The sequence below is a fragment of the Antedon bifida genome, chromosome 6 (assembly GCF_963402885.1).
Source record: "Antedon bifida chromosome 6, ecAntBifi1.1, whole genome shotgun sequence".
Taxonomy (NCBI): domain Eukaryota; kingdom Metazoa; phylum Echinodermata; class Crinoidea; order Comatulida; family Antedonidae; genus Antedon; species Antedon bifida.
Window position 1 is genome coordinate 23,011,410 of NC_136231.1, and position 18,500 is coordinate 23,029,909.

General features: G+C 33.3%; 1 protein-coding gene across 3 annotated transcripts; it reads right to left on the reverse strand.

The window, feature by feature from the left end:
- Positions 1-457: 457 nt before the first annotated feature.
- LOC144844839 (uncharacterized) lies at positions 458-17,487 on the reverse strand. Of its 3 annotated transcripts, none has more exons than XM_078701930.1 (15): positions 17,435-17,487; positions 11,988-12,254; positions 9,100-10,883; positions 8,738-8,812; positions 7,769-8,311; positions 7,528-7,659; positions 6,875-7,106; positions 6,306-6,449; positions 5,800-5,913; positions 5,030-5,103; positions 4,826-4,936; positions 4,073-4,188; positions 2,971-3,109; positions 2,239-2,359; positions 458-1,615 (listed from the first exon to the last, which is right to left on the reverse strand). In XM_078701930.1, exons 2-15 carry the CDS (start codon positions 12,097-12,099, stop codon positions 1,521-1,523), a joined length of 3,792 nt encoding a protein of 1,263 aa, XP_078558056.1. In that variant the 5' UTR covers positions 12,100-12,254; positions 17,435-17,487; the 3' UTR covers positions 458-1,520. The 3 variants fall into 3 exon arrangements, with proteins under 3 accessions (XP_078558056.1, XP_078558057.1, XP_078558058.1); XM_078701931.1 differs by having other exon boundaries at positions 9,100-10,880; positions 17,435-17,486; XM_078701932.1 differs by lacking the exons at positions 11,988-12,254; positions 17,435-17,487 and adding an exon at positions 13,267-13,354 and having other exon boundaries at positions 9,100-10,880.
- Between the last annotated feature and the right edge of the window lie 1,013 nt (positions 17,488-18,500).

The following is an 18,500-nucleotide window of genomic DNA, read 5'->3' on the forward strand; positions in this document are numbered from 1 at the left end:
TCTTATAAACATTTCAATGTCTATTCAATATAAGGTCAGTTGATAATTAATATATAGTTGATAAGTCATGTGTAAGAATTAATATTGTAGGAATACTGAACATTCATAACAAACGGAAACACATTAATTAAAAATTACATTTAAAATGCACACTAGGGATCATCTAAACAATTTTTTTTACTGCAGTTACTACATTTTTTTTCAATAAACATCTATAACGTAATTGCGTCGTTCAAAACTATACGAGTCAGTCACTGCAATTAACAAGTTGTATGATAACCCCCTCCCCCTCCCGCAAAAACAACACCCCTCCCCCACAATAAGCTTCCTAAATCATTTTAATCAGGTTAAAATGTACTTACTGCAATGACTGCAGTAGAATAAATGTTGACATTTCCCCTTTAACTGTTGATTATTTTAACATTAACAGAACATGCAATGTACAGTAGTATATTTTTAACGAATATTTTATTTATTCCTTTTTAAAAAAAAGTACTTTTTCTGAAAAACAACACAAAATAGCTGGATAATGAAAATATAAATTATTTCTACAAATTAACAGTACATGTCACATAACATAACACAAATAAACCTGTTTTACTTAATTGCACTGACAAACTGATTATTGCTCAGTTATACATTATACTGGACGAATATATTTGGATACAAAAATAGAAACAAATGATTTAAAAACATAAAAAAATATAAATATATTATAAGCAGAGGAAACATATTACAAATACTTTGACATTAAATACTAAAAGTTTACAATGAAAGGACCTTCAATGTTCAGTAATTACATAGTGAATATATAAATGATCATTATAGGAAATCCTTGATATAAAATGCGGACAACTTGGATATTAACAATTGTATGCAAGATTATTTTATCTTACAAAGTTGTCGTAGGCAGCTTTCCACTTACGAAGACTGACGACCAAACTGTCGTGTTAATAAATTGTGCGCATGCATAGATATTTAGACGTGTATCCCTGTACCAACTTTAAACAGGTTTGATGGTTTCTAGATCTAGGCAACTGATGACACATTGATTTACCAGACATACCATAGATTGGTTGTTGGTCATCACAAATCAAACACTTTACAAACTAGAAGTTGAACAAGATACAAAATAATTTTGTTATATGTCATTCAAGTTTAAAGCATCCAGTACAATTACAGTGTTAAGTACAGCAACCAATAAATTTGGGGGGTAATAAGGTCGTTACAAATTATATTTTCTTGGTGGTTGTTTTAATCAAATTTGCAAGCAGCATGATTGTGGAAAAACATCCAATAATAAATACATATAAATAACTGTCATTATGTATTACATGATTTTAGACTTGCCACCTGGAAAATCCAGGTGTCATTATTATTATTACAATAATAATAACAATCATATGATTGATTGAGATTGGTACAAAAGTAATTATACATTTTTATATACTCTATAATTAGAATATTTCACTTGGGTTTGTTTTGTGAATTTACTACTAGTACTAGAATTAGTATTTTTGTTATGAATGTGCTTTGATTTTCGAATCTTCTTTTATTTTCCAGAGCATAAGCTGTAGACAGGATTTAGCATCTTCTGTACTGTCGTGTCCATCCACTGAAAAAAAAATAAACATAATAATACTAACACCCTGGGCTGGCATTTATCAACCTCTTTGAGCCTGTTCGGACTTTACAATTTACACGTGTAATGGTCGCTTGTGGTGTAAATTTTGAGATAAACCAGCTGTTTCAAAACCCAACTCATGAGGTGGATTTTTCAATTACTGTACCCCTTAAACTGCAAGCTGATTAACCACAAGATACGGAGCAATTTTACAATTTGACAAGTGTAAAAAGAGGCATGAAATATGACCTTTCTGGGTAAACAGCTTTGTTCTGTAGAGGTTACCAAGTATAATGAAGACATTTAATTGCAACTCTTGCATTGGTAGTGTCTGGTTTTAGAAAGTCTACAGTTCCAAATGAGCTGTTTAAGCCACAAGATAAAGACTAACTTTAAAATAAAAGCAATCAGAAACTGAGTGAAGTACTTGGCAAAATATGGCCAAGAAAGTTATTAATGGACCAATTTTCTTGAATTTCAATAAGCATGTTCTGTAAATATTCAGAATGATAACTTCAAAATTCTTGGCACTATTGTGCTAACAAACAAAGCAAGTACTATTTAGCAAGATTATTTACTGTATTCTTACAACCAAATGAATTTTCTGATCTTACCATTGTTCTGTATTATTGTGTTTAAGCAATCTGCCATCAAGGTTCTCAGAGCTTTCTTAAATGGTGGACCTCTTCTATGTGGAAATACAATTGCTGTATCAATCACTGTACTGTGTATAAGCTGTATAGAAAGCCATGAAATCAACATTATTCACTGATTTGAGAGTTATGATTTGTCATTTAAATATGCATCATGTTTGAATTTGAATATTTGATAAATTAGATTGAGAAAAACAATCAATACTTTATATGGGTTACTACATCATAATTTAGTCCTTTGAATAAAATATCAAGTCATTGGTCTCTTGTGCACGGTAAAGCAGTGTACTGATAATGATATGAGAGGTGTAGGAGATCATCTTCTAGGTCATGGTAGGACGGGGTAGAGAGAGTAGAGGATCGAGAGCAGGAGAGAGAGAAGGGGATCATCTCCTATTGTGCTGGTAATGGCAGGTTGAAAGAGTAGGGGATTGTCTCTTGTGTTAAAAATGGCAGAAAAGTAGGGGATCATCTCCTATTGTACTGATAATCGCATAAGAAAAAGTAGTGGATCGTCTCATATTGTGGTGATAATGCCAGGAGAAAGAGTAAAGGTCTATTGTGCTGATAATGGTAGGAGGAAGAGTAGGGGGATCATCTCCTATTGTGCTGATAATGGCACTGTGATTGGTGTGGGCCCAATTTTCAGTTGATTTGAGACCTATTGAAAAGAAAGCATGCAGACATGTATACCTTGAGAGCTAATAAATCACTTTCTAAGCTGTGTCCTAATAAAATTGTATCAGCACTGAATAAACTAAGTAATACTGCTTGAACATCTCGTATTGATGTGGTCACTGACTTCATATCATTCTCTGTTATGCCACTAAATCTAAAAACAAACACACAAAAGGCAATTACACAAACATCTGTTGGCAAAATATGAGAGATTGCACGTCTAGCTACAAACACAGACAAATACATACAACAATTTAACACACTTAGCATTGTTTATAAAAATGGCAACCCTTTTCATAAATATGTAATATAAAGTTATGAGCTATGCTGTAAATAGTTTGTTTTCAATATAATATAATATAATAATAATTTAATAATTTATTTGGAAGCTACACCTTTGAAACAGTGGCACACTTCTTGAATGAAGGTGCATCCAGAGTAAGTAAAATAAAAGTTAGAGGGAAAAAAATGATTTAACAATAGGCTATACTATAATGCCCAGTTCTAAATGTTGTGACCCCAAAGGCTTTGAACTGTGGTTGACAGGAAAGCTTCGAACATACATTTTGTTTACATCACTTGTCTACTGAGCTGTTTGATTCGCATGAGTGCTCATGAACATGTGACAACTCATTTCCTGAGCTCTGATTAGTTTCATATTGAAACTATTCAAACTACTGATTTCAAATTCAAAGAAGCAAATACATATGCATATAAGCTGAGCTTTTGATTCATGCAAACAACTTTACCTAGTGAAAAACAGGCTTACAATATACCATACTGTATACTGTATAGGCCAACATTTTTGCGGCCCTAAATTTTCGCGATTTTACATTTTTAATTATTTTGCTACCTTTTATTTTCACATTTTAAGTTTCTTGTGTAATTTGTTGAACCAAATTGTCGAATGTATTTCGCCTCCGTGATGAACGTCAAACAACAATTGAATAGCGTCGAGTAAAATTACAGAATACGCGATTGTAAATTTAGGGATGTAAATAAATAATGGCTAACTAAGCCTAGGCTATGCCTGATCGACTGTAAACAACATCGTTGGGAATCTTGGGAATTTCGCATGCCCTTTATTTTCGCGATCGTTGTTCAAGCGTTACATTACCTTGTGTTGTGATCTACAATTGGATTAGGTGGTTTCACTAGACTATCATAAACCTTTTCCATAGATTCTCCAATCACTGTTACTCTTGTCAACTCTAAACCCTTGTTAGTGTAGCACTACAAACAGAATAAATGAAAATAATACTGGTTATTGATGAAGAAACAAGGTATAGAATATATTTTTACAAACTATTTGATTTAAAAAAATCAAGATGATTTTTGTGTAAAATTGCTATTTTGGATCATGGAAAAAGTTGGTTGTGGCAGTGGCATATTAGAAGATAACAGATAACTTCATTTCATTTTATTTAATACAAAAATTACAAGAATTACATGATGCTTACAATATAAAACATTAAAATCAGGCATAAACAGTATATAAAAAGTGCACATACAAATCACAAGTAATAAAAGTGAAATCATATCGCACAGGATAAATATAAATCCAAATCAAATTACTGAAAAAATGACAATGCTGTGGGTATCAGTGGCTGGATCTCAATGGAGATACAAAAAAAAAAGCGAAAAGCTAAATCAAAATGATAAAGTAAAACAGCCAGAAAAGTTAGCAGAGCTTTCGGGCAACACTAGCCCTTCATCAGTGCAAGTGAGTTTGTACTTGGACAAAGTAGATAGAAATATATATATATAAACAAAAATATAACAACTAATAATATAAAAATGTATGGTTTATTGCATTTTTACCATTGAAACTAGGCAATCACAATACTGTAAAGAGTAATTAAAGACATACCATTTCACAGTCAAGTGCAAATACTCCGGAGCTTTTATTTGGTAAAGGTGATTTAGCAATAGTTTTCATAAATCCATCAAAATTTTCACATTTTTCATCAGTAACATGATACTAAAATAGGAAAAAACAGGAGAAACAATCAGTTTAGAACCTCAATAATTTTACATTTTTATCAAATTATATTTAAACTATGTATAATTGTACCTTGCCCACACAACATCCTGTGGCTTCTGCATCACCAGAGCAACATGTGTATCGAGACTCAAAACTGCCCGCAACTAAAAATAAAGTGAGTGATTAAATATTTAACATCAATATATTATTCATTTCATTTCCAGTGGTCAATTACGAATTTAGCATATTATAATGTTCTAATCTGCTAAAGACAAACATATTTATTTCAAAATAAAATGAATTTTGTCCATTCTAAAAGAAACAATGTACCTTTAGTTTTACATACTCAATTACAATTTGAATAAAAAACGTTTCAAACTATGAAATTGTCTGATAGAATGCAACGATATACAATGAATTTTATGAGTTAAATGATTGAATGGAAACATAAATGTATGAAAATATTCTCCTCATTCTACGTTTATTCAATTAATCTGCTGCTTCCAGTTTGAATAAATAACGAAAGCTATACCATTCAAAAAATCTTCTCAAAATGCTCACAAGAGTCTAAACATACAGTAGAATAACAAATCAAACTTATACCGTGCAATAGAAATAATACTGAATAGCATGTGATGCAAAATTAACCAATGAAATGGCAAGAATACATTCATATGCATTCTAATACAAGTGTATTTTCTGATAACACAATGTAGAATGGATATAAAGTGACATGTTAATTCATTATGTGCATGTGGGGAAGTTGGTTCATGTTTCCTCACTATATTCCTCGACACAGTTTTGATGGGTTATACATGTTTACAAGTGGACAGTACATATTTCAAAACATATTAAACTACCTTTCCTTTTCCACAACTTTCCCCAATGATATAGGCATTCTTCTTTTGTAATATATCGTCCATCTGGTCTGCGTAAAAAGGCTTTGCTACACCGTGTGCATATGTTGTGGTTAGCTGCAAGAAAATGTTTGTTTATTTCAGCAAAACAAAAACTATTAGTAAATGATTAAAATAAATAAGTGTGTAGATATAGGCCAAAAAAAGTTTGAAGACTGAAGAGTCAAGGTCACTGATTAAAATTAACTTAAAATTAAAGACCAACAAAAATATATATGGTATCATATTATCCTTTTGTAGTGGCAAGGTATTATCTATCAGAAAAAATAGAATTGAAACAAGGACCCCTGGTATCTCAACAATCAAGCCACAGTGCTCTATTTACATTGCCTATTAAAACTCCAGAGTTTACACACACACACAGCACACCAAACATGGTGTGAACGGGGTATATGAAAGGTAAATATAATACAAGTTCAAAACTAAAGACTTTAGAGTTGTATACTTACGATCGGATGATTTTACTTTTTTCTTGACTTGCACATAGACAATGGCCTTACCCGATGTGTTTGAATCAGGCCGTGGGTAACCATTATCATTAAGTTCTTGTTCTGTCATTAAATATTTCTGCAACATGTTGTATAAATTCAAGCCTGTATAAAAAATTTCAATGAAATAGATTTTTTCCAATCTCACGATATGTTTTAGTAGCGCAACAAGAACTGATGCCTCTATCTTCTTGCCTTCAATCAAGGATATTAGACTAGCCTGTGAGAGGGGTAAAGATCCGTCTGTGCCATATTGCTTGTAACCTTTAAAGGCAAGATACATTGTCCTTCAAATGGGATGTATAGCCATTGGTTCTGTGTACTTGCAGTATATTACCCATGTACACAATACAGTACAATTTTCGAATGTGCTGACAATAGTTTGTTATTTATATATTCCTTTCAGTGAAACATAGCACTGAGAAGATACAACAAGAGCTGTCAAAGACAACTACCAATTAAAACAGTAAGCTAGTATAAAGTAGAAATTATAACAAATTTCTTTTTAAGAAATATACTCTAAAACTAACCTCTAAGTTTTGAAAAATCCATCCCAATCTTCTCTTGTATACTAAAACTGGTTTGAGCTGCACGTTTCCCTCCAATGTTTGCCAAATGAGAAACAGATTTTGTTGGAGTTGATGTCTTTTTAGTATTTCTATTGTCCATGGATCGAATTCTTTTCACGGTGTTTATACAAACATTTAGATAAACATTTTTCGATGAAGCTTTTTCACAAGCAAGCTTCTCTTCTCCTAACGCCTAAAAGTAAAAGGTTTTGTAAAAGACAAAGTAATTGTTTGTTTACTAGTGAAGAGATAAAAAGATGCAACCAAAATGACTGTACCAACAAAGATGACGGTTATTGTCACAAAAACGTGTGGTAAGTGAGGTAATAATAATATTCATTCGGTTAAAAAAAACTATAATTTATATTAATTTTTAAGAAAAAATAATAACTTTCATTGTAACTATGTTCATGACCAGACATCCAAGAATACACTCTCCTTGTACCCACTTCTGACTTATATTCATTTCATATGGAAATGACTTTATCTCTTAGTTTTCCAATTGTACCTTTGCCTTAAATGGACACACCAACTATATTTAAGGAGGAAAATGAGAAGCTCCAATTTGCAAAAGTCTAAATCAGTAATGCACTAGCTATCATAACTTGAGTTACCGTATCAAATGCTGTTTGCTCCTCTAGGCCAACTTTTATCAGCTCATCAATAAACATTGTCAGGTAACGTTGTCGTACAACATTTGGTATATTCTTACCATATCCAAGTGGGATAACAGGTCTCTTGCTGGCCTAAAAATAAAATGTTCTTGAAATATTTTGAAACTTTTAAATGAATAACAGCTAAAGCAGTTTAGAGATAATTATATACAAGGGAAGATGTATTTAAAAAAAACATTACCTTTGTTTTTGGTACATGGGCTACTCTTTTGACACCTTTGTCTGCCGTTCCTGCAATAGTGACCCAGTCTACAGATTCTCTTTTGGATGGTGTGGGTTTCGGGCTTTGTACAACCTTTTTGCTGGAGACTACTGATCTGTCAACTGAAGTCCTTGATGCACTAGAAGGAGTTGTTGATCTGTCAATTGATTTCCTTGATGCACTGGAAGGAGTTGCTGCAATTGAGTTGAAGGAGTTGGTCTGGGAAGGAGTTGTTGATCTTTCAACTGACTTCCGTGATGCACTGGAAGGAGTTGTTGATCTGTCAATTGATTTACTTGATGTTCTGGAAGGAGTTGCTTTAATATTTTTATTCCCTTTTGGTGTACTGGTCTTTGGAACAACTTTAGGTAGATGTGCTAATCTTCGTTTATCAAGAGACGACTTTTCTTCAGCAGGAACATTCATTCTTCTGGCAAGCATCTCTTGTATTTTAAGATATCGATTGTGGCATATTTGAGCAGGGCTCTGGGCTGGAATACGACGTTGGACTGGACGTCTAACCTAGTAAAGTAATAGACAGTTAAAAAATAAATATAAATTATATGCCATCATAATGCAAGGTCTTTCCCAAATATCCAACAGAAACATAAATGTATAAATTTTATAGTTTTTTTTCTTCACATCATTTGCCTAATATTAATAATTTGTTAATATTTTTTTGTAAATGTACTGTACTTTGCAATTTTCAAGTTTGTTCCCCAGCCTTTTTCAGTGAATTAAAGACAAAAAAGAAGCCAAATAAAGGTTACATTTAACCATTTAATGTTGCCATTCAGACAACGGGCTTTTTGTTGACTATTTAAAAATGTATTGTTTATTTGGGTATATATTTGTTTGATCCAATTTTTTGTGAATATTAAAGTGACATTCAACAAAAATAATTAGGAGACTTTTAACAGTATGAATGCATGTGTGTTTTGTGCCTACCTCTCCATGTTTGGATACATGTGCTTGTCTTTTTCGCCCAGGCTGATTTGTATCTACATATTCTTCTTCAATATTCTGGAAGAAAAAATATTTATTGTATAACAACATTTAATAATTTTATTATTTATAAAAATTCCAATTATTTTATTATATAACATTTGAATAAAGATCAAATCATAATTCCCTTTTATATCTACAGTAATTGGGAATTACAGACCAACCGACTTGGCAATGTTCTATCAATAGACCTTTCACATTTTTTTTTCATTCTTTAAGTGTAAGCTCCACATTTACATTACAATTTGCTTAGTATTTCTTCTCTTTTTTTCAGATTAAAATTTAATATTAAATATAAAACTGACCATTTTAACATCAGGAACTTCCTCGGTTTTTACTTTAGTCTCTTCGTTGAAAATCTTTAAGCATTCTTCATATGTATCTGTTTCAAAATCAGTAAGATCACTTGAAATGTCATTGTAGGAAAAACTGTCGTTATCATCACTGGTTGTAAAACTTTTCTTTTTAATGATTTTGCTGGTTTTGTGTTTTTTAAACACCTTGTTAGATGGTTTTTCTTTTTCAGAAAGTGTTCCACTACTGTCTTCCTTATAGTTTTTAGTACATTGTTGTTTTTTCGATGATGACACAATTTTCATTTTCTTAAAAATATTTCCACCTTCTTCCTCAGAATCTTCACCAAACAGTTCTATGCTTATTTTTCTTTTCTTTGTCTTTTTTATTTCTTCACTACTGGAGGATGATATAATATAAATTTCTTTCTTAGGAGCTTGGTTTTCTGACTTTTCTTTCCTTATTTCAAGATCTTCTGTTAAATCTATTTCCTCTATCTTCTTCCCACTATGCATAGTTGAACAATTTTTCAGCTTATTTTCTTCATTTGAAGGAGATTTAGATTTTGAAATTCTTCTTTTTGATTTTTCAATCTTTAACCTTTTTAATTCAACAGACTTTCGTAAGAGTTGTTTAGATTTTTCTTTGGAACTTCCCTTTTCAATTTTCAATAAATGTGATTCCTGTCTTTCTTTCTTTCTTTTTAAAAGAAAACCATCTTTATTGTCAATGTCTGTACTGCTATTGTCCTTCTCATTTTTATTGGCTTTTTTGGTCAAGTTTGAATTTTGTTTAAATGTCTGTACAGATTTCTTCTTTTTCATTATCATTTCACCAAATGATTTATTGACTTTGCATTTCTTAGCATATGTTTTAACAGGTTTTTTAATGGTGTGTATTCTGTTAAAGAACTCTGCTAATTTTTCTTCTGAAATTTTAGGTTTAACAACAGGTTCTTGCACATGGTTACTTTCCTCTTTTTCAGAATCCTCTTTTTCATGGTCATCACTTTCAATGATCTGCAAATCTCCAGTAGTATCAGAGCTATAGTAATCATTATTTGGTTCAATATTTTTCTCTTCCATTTCTTTATTGTTTACATCTTCAATGACTATTAAAGTAGCTTCATCTTTCTTAATTTTCTTATTAGATACATTTTCATCATCTACGTCTATCAGCCTTTTATTTTTAGTCTTTTGTGAATTTATTTTATGATCATTTGGATTATCTTTACTTTCTTTTGTAGAATAATTTTTGGCAGGATGATACTTTTGTTCATTGTCTTCTGAAGATGATGCTGTCGAGAGGTCATTATAGGTCAACTTGGTGGCATGATATACAAACTGTGTGCTACTTGGAGAATTGGCTGTATCTTCAGATGCATCTTCATTGGTTTGTAAGTCTCGCACAGGATCATATACAAAATCATCGTCAGTAGGGAGTACGCTGTCGAAAGAATATCTCTTTGAACCAGGCAGATCATCACTGTTTTCAAGGTATTTATTAGAATTTGTTTTGTCTGTGATGTCATCAGGTTCGGTTTCGGAAAAAGCCAAGTCATTACTACCAAAATGACCATACATCGGTGTTGCCTTGTAGGAAAATTCAGCAGTAGTTGACTTCTCTTTCGGTATTGGTGTTGCCTTATACTGTAAAACATCACTAGATATGTCTTTGCTGCCACTGGCTTCATCTTTAGGGCATTTAGCCAGAGGTGTCGCTACATAAGAGCAGCCATTTCCACCAACACTTTCAACTGGATTTGAATTTTTACTTGTAACCACAGGAGATTCTGCTGAGGAAAAAAAATGCCCAATTTGAAGAACCATTTTATAGAGGCTAGAATTAATTAACTGAACTTTTCCAGTCGACTCAACACAACCACAATTGTTACAATACTTCCAATAAAACAATTATTAAGAAATTAAATATTTCTACATAACCTAATGATTGAAAACATTTTCAATAGAAATAGTTGGGGTGTGATTTAAAAAAATTAGATTCAGGTTTTCATTAAAATTGTTATTACAGATTAACTGTGGCGAGGGGTGGTGTAAATGAGGGTGGTGAGGTCATTCAAAATGTTGTTACAACTAGGCATAATCTTTGGAAACCTGTTTGAACTTGCCGGTTGACTGAAACTAATACTAGTGTTATTGTTGGGAAAAACTTCTGTGCAGATAGCATATGCAATGATCTGTTGTAAAAGTAAAGTTGTTCAACTCAAGAATACATAAGAAAGAAATGAGTGAGGCTACTGAATAATAATAATAATGTAAACAATTTTGATCATCTTTTTCACTTTTTTTCCAAAATAAGATTTGTAATGAAGTTGGGACTTTCAGGCCAAAATTGGTCCGGCAGACGAGTCCAGGGAACCATCATGGAAAAAACTCTGACAGGATTTGAACCCAGCAGAATTTCCGAAAAGGAACTTGGTATAGGCCTAGGCCTACTACTATATTACTAACAGTATGCGAGCATTATTGATTGAAGATATAATTGTCTTTAAATGTTTTACCGATGACATACATTAATGTTAATATTTGATACAAGGGCCGATGGCTTGTTGATGTATTATGATCTCCACTGACCAAGGACAGTGCATTTTTATTTTGTATAAATTGTAGGCCTAGCCTAGGCCTTTTAGTAGATGTTGTTTACGTTCGAATAAATTAAACAAAGACAGAGAAGAGAAGAAAATGGAAATAAGAGACGATATTTTTGTATAAACCATAGCCTAGGCCTAGGCCTAATTAGTAATAATATAATTTGGAACCTTATGATGATGACTAGCTAGGCTTAGATCCATTGAATAGATTTTTGCTTAGGCCTAGATTCCATCCAAATTTTAGGCCTAACTTGCTAGCTAGGCATATCTTTAGAAACGATCGTTTACCTTTGGAACTTCGAACATGCTTGAAGTGACAGTACGGCCGACGACACATGCCGCGGCCTTGAACATAAAACGGGCAATTTACCCCTCGGAAATAACCAGAGGATGTAAACATAATTGTACAAAACGCTACGAATATCCCTTCGTTATCGCTCACATTGTTATCATATATAATTAACTATTAAAGTGAATTATATAATAGACACAAGCTGTAGGCTAGTATAGGCTAGCCACCACTCTCTGATAGCTGGTGGACGACGACTCAGGCTCCTGCTGGAGGTATATTCAGAGCGTCATTCTGACGACTGGAGCATTCTCTACTTCTCTACGGAGCGCCATTTATGCCTTTATTAACTTCAATAATAGAAATAGTACTACGGTAACTGCTCAAGTGGACCCAATTTAGCACCAGGGTAGCACAGTGATATAAATAGAAATAAAAGTCACTACTTTTAATATCGTTTCGTATATACCCATATTACAAACTGATCAACAGAAACATCTTGGCATTCACATTGATTCAAATTTATCTTTTTCTTTTCTTGTAAATAAACTCCGTTCCAGAGAGAGCACTTCGCATTATCTTTAAAGACAATTTGGTACCAGGGGAGCAGTGATATAAAATAGAAATAAAGTTTCAATCTTTTCGTATGTTAATACACTGTGCTCAAGTGGACCCAATTTGGCACCATTAATGGAAAATAATGAATATTGTTTTTCTTTTATTTTGAAAGAGAGATATTTTGAGGATTGTAAATGTCAAGTGGAACTTTTTTTAAATCAGAAACAAAGTTGCATGGCATTATTTTCCATTTTCCAAACTGCCATAAAACCTCGAAAAGAAGCCCATGTGCTCCTTCATTTTTAGTACTCTTGAGTGGGCTTCTTTTCCACATGGAGTTCTTTTCGAGATTACTGCTAGCTTCCCGCCCGGAAAATATTTTATTTACATGATTTGAAACATCTTCTAATGTAAATAATTAACAGCATCAAAATTTAACAGTGTGGCGTGTTGACCGCGAATGACTAACAATACCATTTTTACCATAATACACCTGCACAGACTCATTTGCATAACAACGCACGCACATACCAAACTGTTTAAAATACCCGAAAATGACATCTATTATGTTTTCAAACAACAAGCATAAGAATCTTCAGTACCCCACCATGCTTGGGGCTGAGCAAAGACAATTTTGAAAAAAAGAGCTGTATACAGTAGGTTCCCGCCCGAAAAAATGGCGTTACATGATTTGAATGAAACAAACTATATAAGACTCACCAGGACAATATTTATGAGCTTGTCCCCGTAAAGTGCACCTATTCATTGAAATATAAAATTAAATATTAAGTCTCCAGTACTAGCCCATCCATAGTTGAGGCAGAGCAATGAAAATAGAGACCAGAAATGCACTTACTTATACTTATTACTATACATAGTCACCTATGATAATTATGATAATGTTAAAATTTCAATATCCAGATGCGACTTCAGCATTTTAGGTGGGGTTTTCTACTTCTATAGCCTAGCCCGGCGGCGGAATTAGTCTAAGCTTCGAAATTGGTCTGGAAATAGGCATCTTTGCAAATGTTCTATATTTGATCTTATTTCACTCTCCATTAACCTCATATAAAAACCATCGGAGACTATCTGTTTAAAACATGTTTATTCTGGGACGGCGCGGCCATACACACCAACTACTATGAAGAATCGGACATTTCGCTACATTGATTAACAAAATCAAAATTTAACGGTGGGGCGCGTTGACCGCGAATGACTAACAATACCATCTTTCCTACTACACCTGCACAAACTCATTTGTATAAAAACGAACGGCATACCAAACTATGATGAGAGATACATTCTCTTCTCAACACGTAACGCGTAACGAAGATAATTAATTCCTTTTTTACATTAAAATTGAAGCCGCTAAACATAAAATTTACGAGATCAAAAACATGTAGCGAAAGCCAAAAAAAAAGAGTAAAAATTCAAAAACTCATTTGCATAACAACGCAGGGCTTACCAAACTGTTTAAAATAGCTACAAGGTCCCCAGAAATGACACCTATAGTATTTTGAAACATGATATAAGGGTCTTCACTACCCCACCATGATTGGGGCTGAGCAAAGACAATTTTGAAAAAAACATTTATTGAAATATGAAATTAAAATATTAAGTCTCCAGTTAAGCTCACCATGGTTGGGGCAGAGCTAAGAATGAAAGCTTAGTCCTCGGAAATTATGAAATGAAATATAAAAGTCTTCAGGACCAAAAGGCTACTTACTAATTTTAATATTTCTATAATTTAGAAAACAATTAGAATTATCATATCACCTTTGATAATTATAATGTTAAATTTCAACTATCCAGATGCAAATTTTAGGTTGGGTTTTAAAAAACTCGACTTCATAATTTATTATGCTTCAATTTCGAAGATCTGCTTAAAACATATTTATTTATTTATTCTACCATAAACTTTTATTCACAACATATTAGTAGGCCTACAATACAATATCTTGCATGAAACGGATATTTAAAAGTACACTATAATGTGTAACGGTAGAATTACAATTCTAATGTAAAAGATTAACAAAATAAAAATTGAACAGTGTTGTGTGTTGATCGCGAATGACTAACAATACCATCTTTCCCACAGCACATGTGCACACTCATTTGCATAACAAACGCACGGCATACCAAACTACGATGAGATAAAATTAATTCTCTTCTAAACACGTAAGGAAGAGAATTAATTCCCCTTTTTTTACATTAAAATAAATTGAGGGGGCTAAACATAAAATTTAAACCACCAAAGCAGTTTGCGAGAGCCAAAAAAAAAAAAAGATGGTAAATGTGCTCTCCCTGCCTCAGCACTAAGGCCCTGCCACAGCCTTTTGGGGTCGTTTCCACCACATCACCAGATGCATTGATGTTGTCGCCTCATGGTGTGTGGTGGAAAGGGGGACGTATGATCTGTGAACCCCAAACACAGTGGCCGCATGCCTTTAACTCTATTCCACCGACCAGCGTGGGAATCGAACCCACGACATACGTGTTGTTAACACGACGCTCAGACGACTGAGCTAACTGATCATTTTGGTTTTAGCAAGTTTAATAGGATATTTATGACGTAATGATCAATTACGTAATACACGTATAAATAGACTATTATCAGCTTTACAGTCATGTACTTGGTGGCGTAACGGGTAATGCTCAGTTTTGAGTGCTATCGGCTGAGGTTCGAACCTCGACGGATATTTTTTTTTTTTTTTAATATTGTTTTTTTTTTTTAAATAGAGATATGTGACACTGTATTGTCGAACATGTATGGTACCATACCGGTAGGTATTCAAATATGCTTAATACGAAAAGATATTAAAATTCAGTGACTTATTTCTATTTTATATCACTGTGCTCCCCTGGCTCCAAATTGAATCCACTTGAGCACAGTGTGTATTAACATACGAAAAGATATTAAAATTCAGTGACTTATTTCTATTTTATATCACTAAACTAAAGGAGGGGAGTTTCTAGATTCCCGCCCGGAAAATTGTATCTTTACATGATTTGAATTTCTAATAAAGTTTAACAAAATCAAAATTTAATATTTAAATTTTATTTTGTGGCGTGTTCACCGCGTAGGACTAACAATACTATCTTTCCCATTACACCTGCACAAACTCATTTGCATAACAACGCAGGGCTTACCAAACTGTTTAAAATAGCTACAAGGTCCCCAGAAATGACACCTATAGTATTTTGAAACATGATATATAAGAGTCTTCACTTCCCCACCATGATTGGGGCTGAAAAAATATTTATTGAAATATGAAATTAAATATTAAGTCTCCAGTTAAGCTCACCATGGTTGGGGCAGAGCTAAGAATGAAAGCTTAGTCCCCGGAAATTATGAAACGAAATATACAAGTTTTCAGAACCAGCCATACAATGGTGATTGTTTCCCAAGTGTGAGACATGCAATGCACGCGGCCGTGACGGTAATTCAACAAAACAAAATTATGAAATACAAACAGAGCTAGCACACAGAAACCTACTTACTAATTTTAATATTTCTATAATTTAGAAAACAATTAGAATTATCATATCATCTTTGATAATTATAATGTTAAATTTCAACTATCCAGATGCGAATTTTAGGTTGGGTTTTAAAAAACTCGACTTCATAATTATGCTTCAATTTCGAAGATTTGCTTAAAACATATTTATTTATTTATTCTACCATAAACTTTTATTCACAACATATTAGTAGGCCTACAATACAATATCTTGCATGAAACGGATATTTAAAAGTACAGTACACTATAATGTGTAACGGTAGAATTACAATTCTAATGTAAAAGATTAACAAAATTAAAATTGAACAGTGTTGTGTGTTGATCGCGAATGACTAACAATACCGTCTTTCCCACAGCACATGTGCACACTCATTTGCATAACAAACGCACGGCATACCAAACTACGATGAGATAAAATTAATTCTCGTCTAAACACGTAACGAAGAGAATTAGTTCCCTTTTTTTAACATTAAAATAAATTGAGGGCGCTAAACATAAAATTTAAACCACCAAAGCAGTTTGCGAGAGCCAAAAAAAAAAAAGATGGTAAATGTGCTCTCCCTGCCTCAGCACTAAGGCCCTGCCACAGCCTTTTGGGGTCGTTTCCACCACATCACCAGATGCATTGATGTTGTCGCCTCATGGTGTGTGGTGGAAAGGGGGACGTATGATCTGTGAACCCCAAACACAGTGGCCGCATGCCTTTAACTCTATTCCACCGACCAGCGTGGGAATCGAACCCACGACATACGTGTTGTTAACACGACGCTCAGACGACTGAGCTAACTGATCATTTTGGTTTTAGCAAGTTTAATAGGATATTTATGACGTAATGATCAATTACGTAATACACGTATAAATAGACTATTATCAGCTTTTCAGTCATGTACTTGGTGGCGTAACGGGTAATGCTCAGTTTTGAGTGCTATCGGCTGAGGTTCGAACCTCGACGGATATTTTTTTTCTTTTTTTAATATTGTTTTTTTTTTTTAAATAGAGATATGTGAATTCAGTGACTTATTTCTATTTTATATCACTGTGCTCCACTGGCTCCAAGTTGGGTCCACTTGAGCACAGTGTATTAGCATACGAAAAGATATTAACATTCAATGACTTGTTTCTATTTATATATCACTGTGCTCCACTGGCTCCAAATTGGGTCCACTTGAGCACAGTGTTTTAACATACGAAAAGATATTAAAATTAGTGACTTATTTCTATTTTATATCACTGTGCTCCACTGGTGCTAAATTTGGTCCACTGAACCAGTTACCGTAGTACTATTTCTATTTCGGAAGTAAATAAAGGCATAAATGGCGCTCCGTAGAAGTAGAGAATGCTCGATCGTCGAAATGACGCTCTGAATATACCTCCCTGCTGAGGGGGCTCCGCTCTATGATGATGTGTGCAGAGAGCTAGTTGAGTTATGCTAGGCTGATAGAGGTATGGAGCGCCATTTATGCCTTTATTAACTTCAATAATAGAAATAGTACTACGGTAACTGCTCAAGTGGACCCAATTTAGCACCAGGGTAGCACAGTGACATAAAATAGAAATAAGTCACTACTTTTATAATCGTTTCTTATGTTAATACACTGTGCTCAAGTGGACCCAATTTGACGCCAGTGGAGCACAGTGATATAAATTAGAAATAAAGTCACTACATTTTAATATCTTTTCGTAGGTTAAAACAATGTGCGCTTGTATTATACTTACTCCTTTTATGCGAATTAGTACCACATATTAAAGGTGTATTGTCCCCCTGAAAAAAATAATTCTTAACAACATTTTTTTTTAATATGCCATTTTAATGTAACATAATAGTTATCCACTTTGACCAAAAATTGAAACTGAAAAAAACTGTAATTTAAAGCAGAAAATGGTCAAATTGGCTGCCAGCCAATGGTTTTCGGTTGAATATAACCATTTATTTTGTCATTTCATACGTGAAAACATAATTTGTTCTACTTTTTTCCTTTACTAAAACTACGAAATAACATATTCAAAGTCTGATTTATTTAATCTTCATTTTCATGTTTTTGGGGGACAAAACAGTACATTTTTAAGGCATAAAAATAGCGTGCGGAGCACCGGTAACCTAGTATGATGTTATATACAATGTTATATACTTTTTTTATGACGTTATGTACCAAATGTATTATGTATCAATTGTTTGTATATTAGTTAGTTTTAGTATTAGTTATGAATTGAAATATTTTATTTATACTGGGCGACCTCTCCAGAGGGCCCCGTTATGATCAGTAGCTGCTGTGAAGAAAGACGAACTAGGTTCTTTAAAGTACACATGAGCTATAGATGTGTAAACTGGATCTACAGTTTATATGGAGCTAGTGAGCCCTTGCCTTAATTACGGTTCCATCGTTCTGTCTTAACCGCTCGGCCACTCACTCAATAAAACAATACTATATTTTAATT

Bases quoted from the DNA above. Each gene is read 5' to 3' on its own strand.
- LOC144844839 (XM_078701930.1), bottom strand. From the start codon at position 12,099: ATGTTTACATCCTCTGGTTATTTCCGAGGGGTAAATTGCCCGTTTTAT. The intron at 8,312-8,737 runs GTAGGCACAAAA...TTACTTTACTAG, and splicing joins ATGTATCCAAACATGGAGAG to GTTAGACGTCCAGTCCAACG. The intron at 5,104-5,799 runs GTAGTTTAATAT...CTTTATTTTTAG, and splicing joins AAAGTTGTGGAAAAGGAAAG to TTGCGGGCAGTTTTGAGTCT.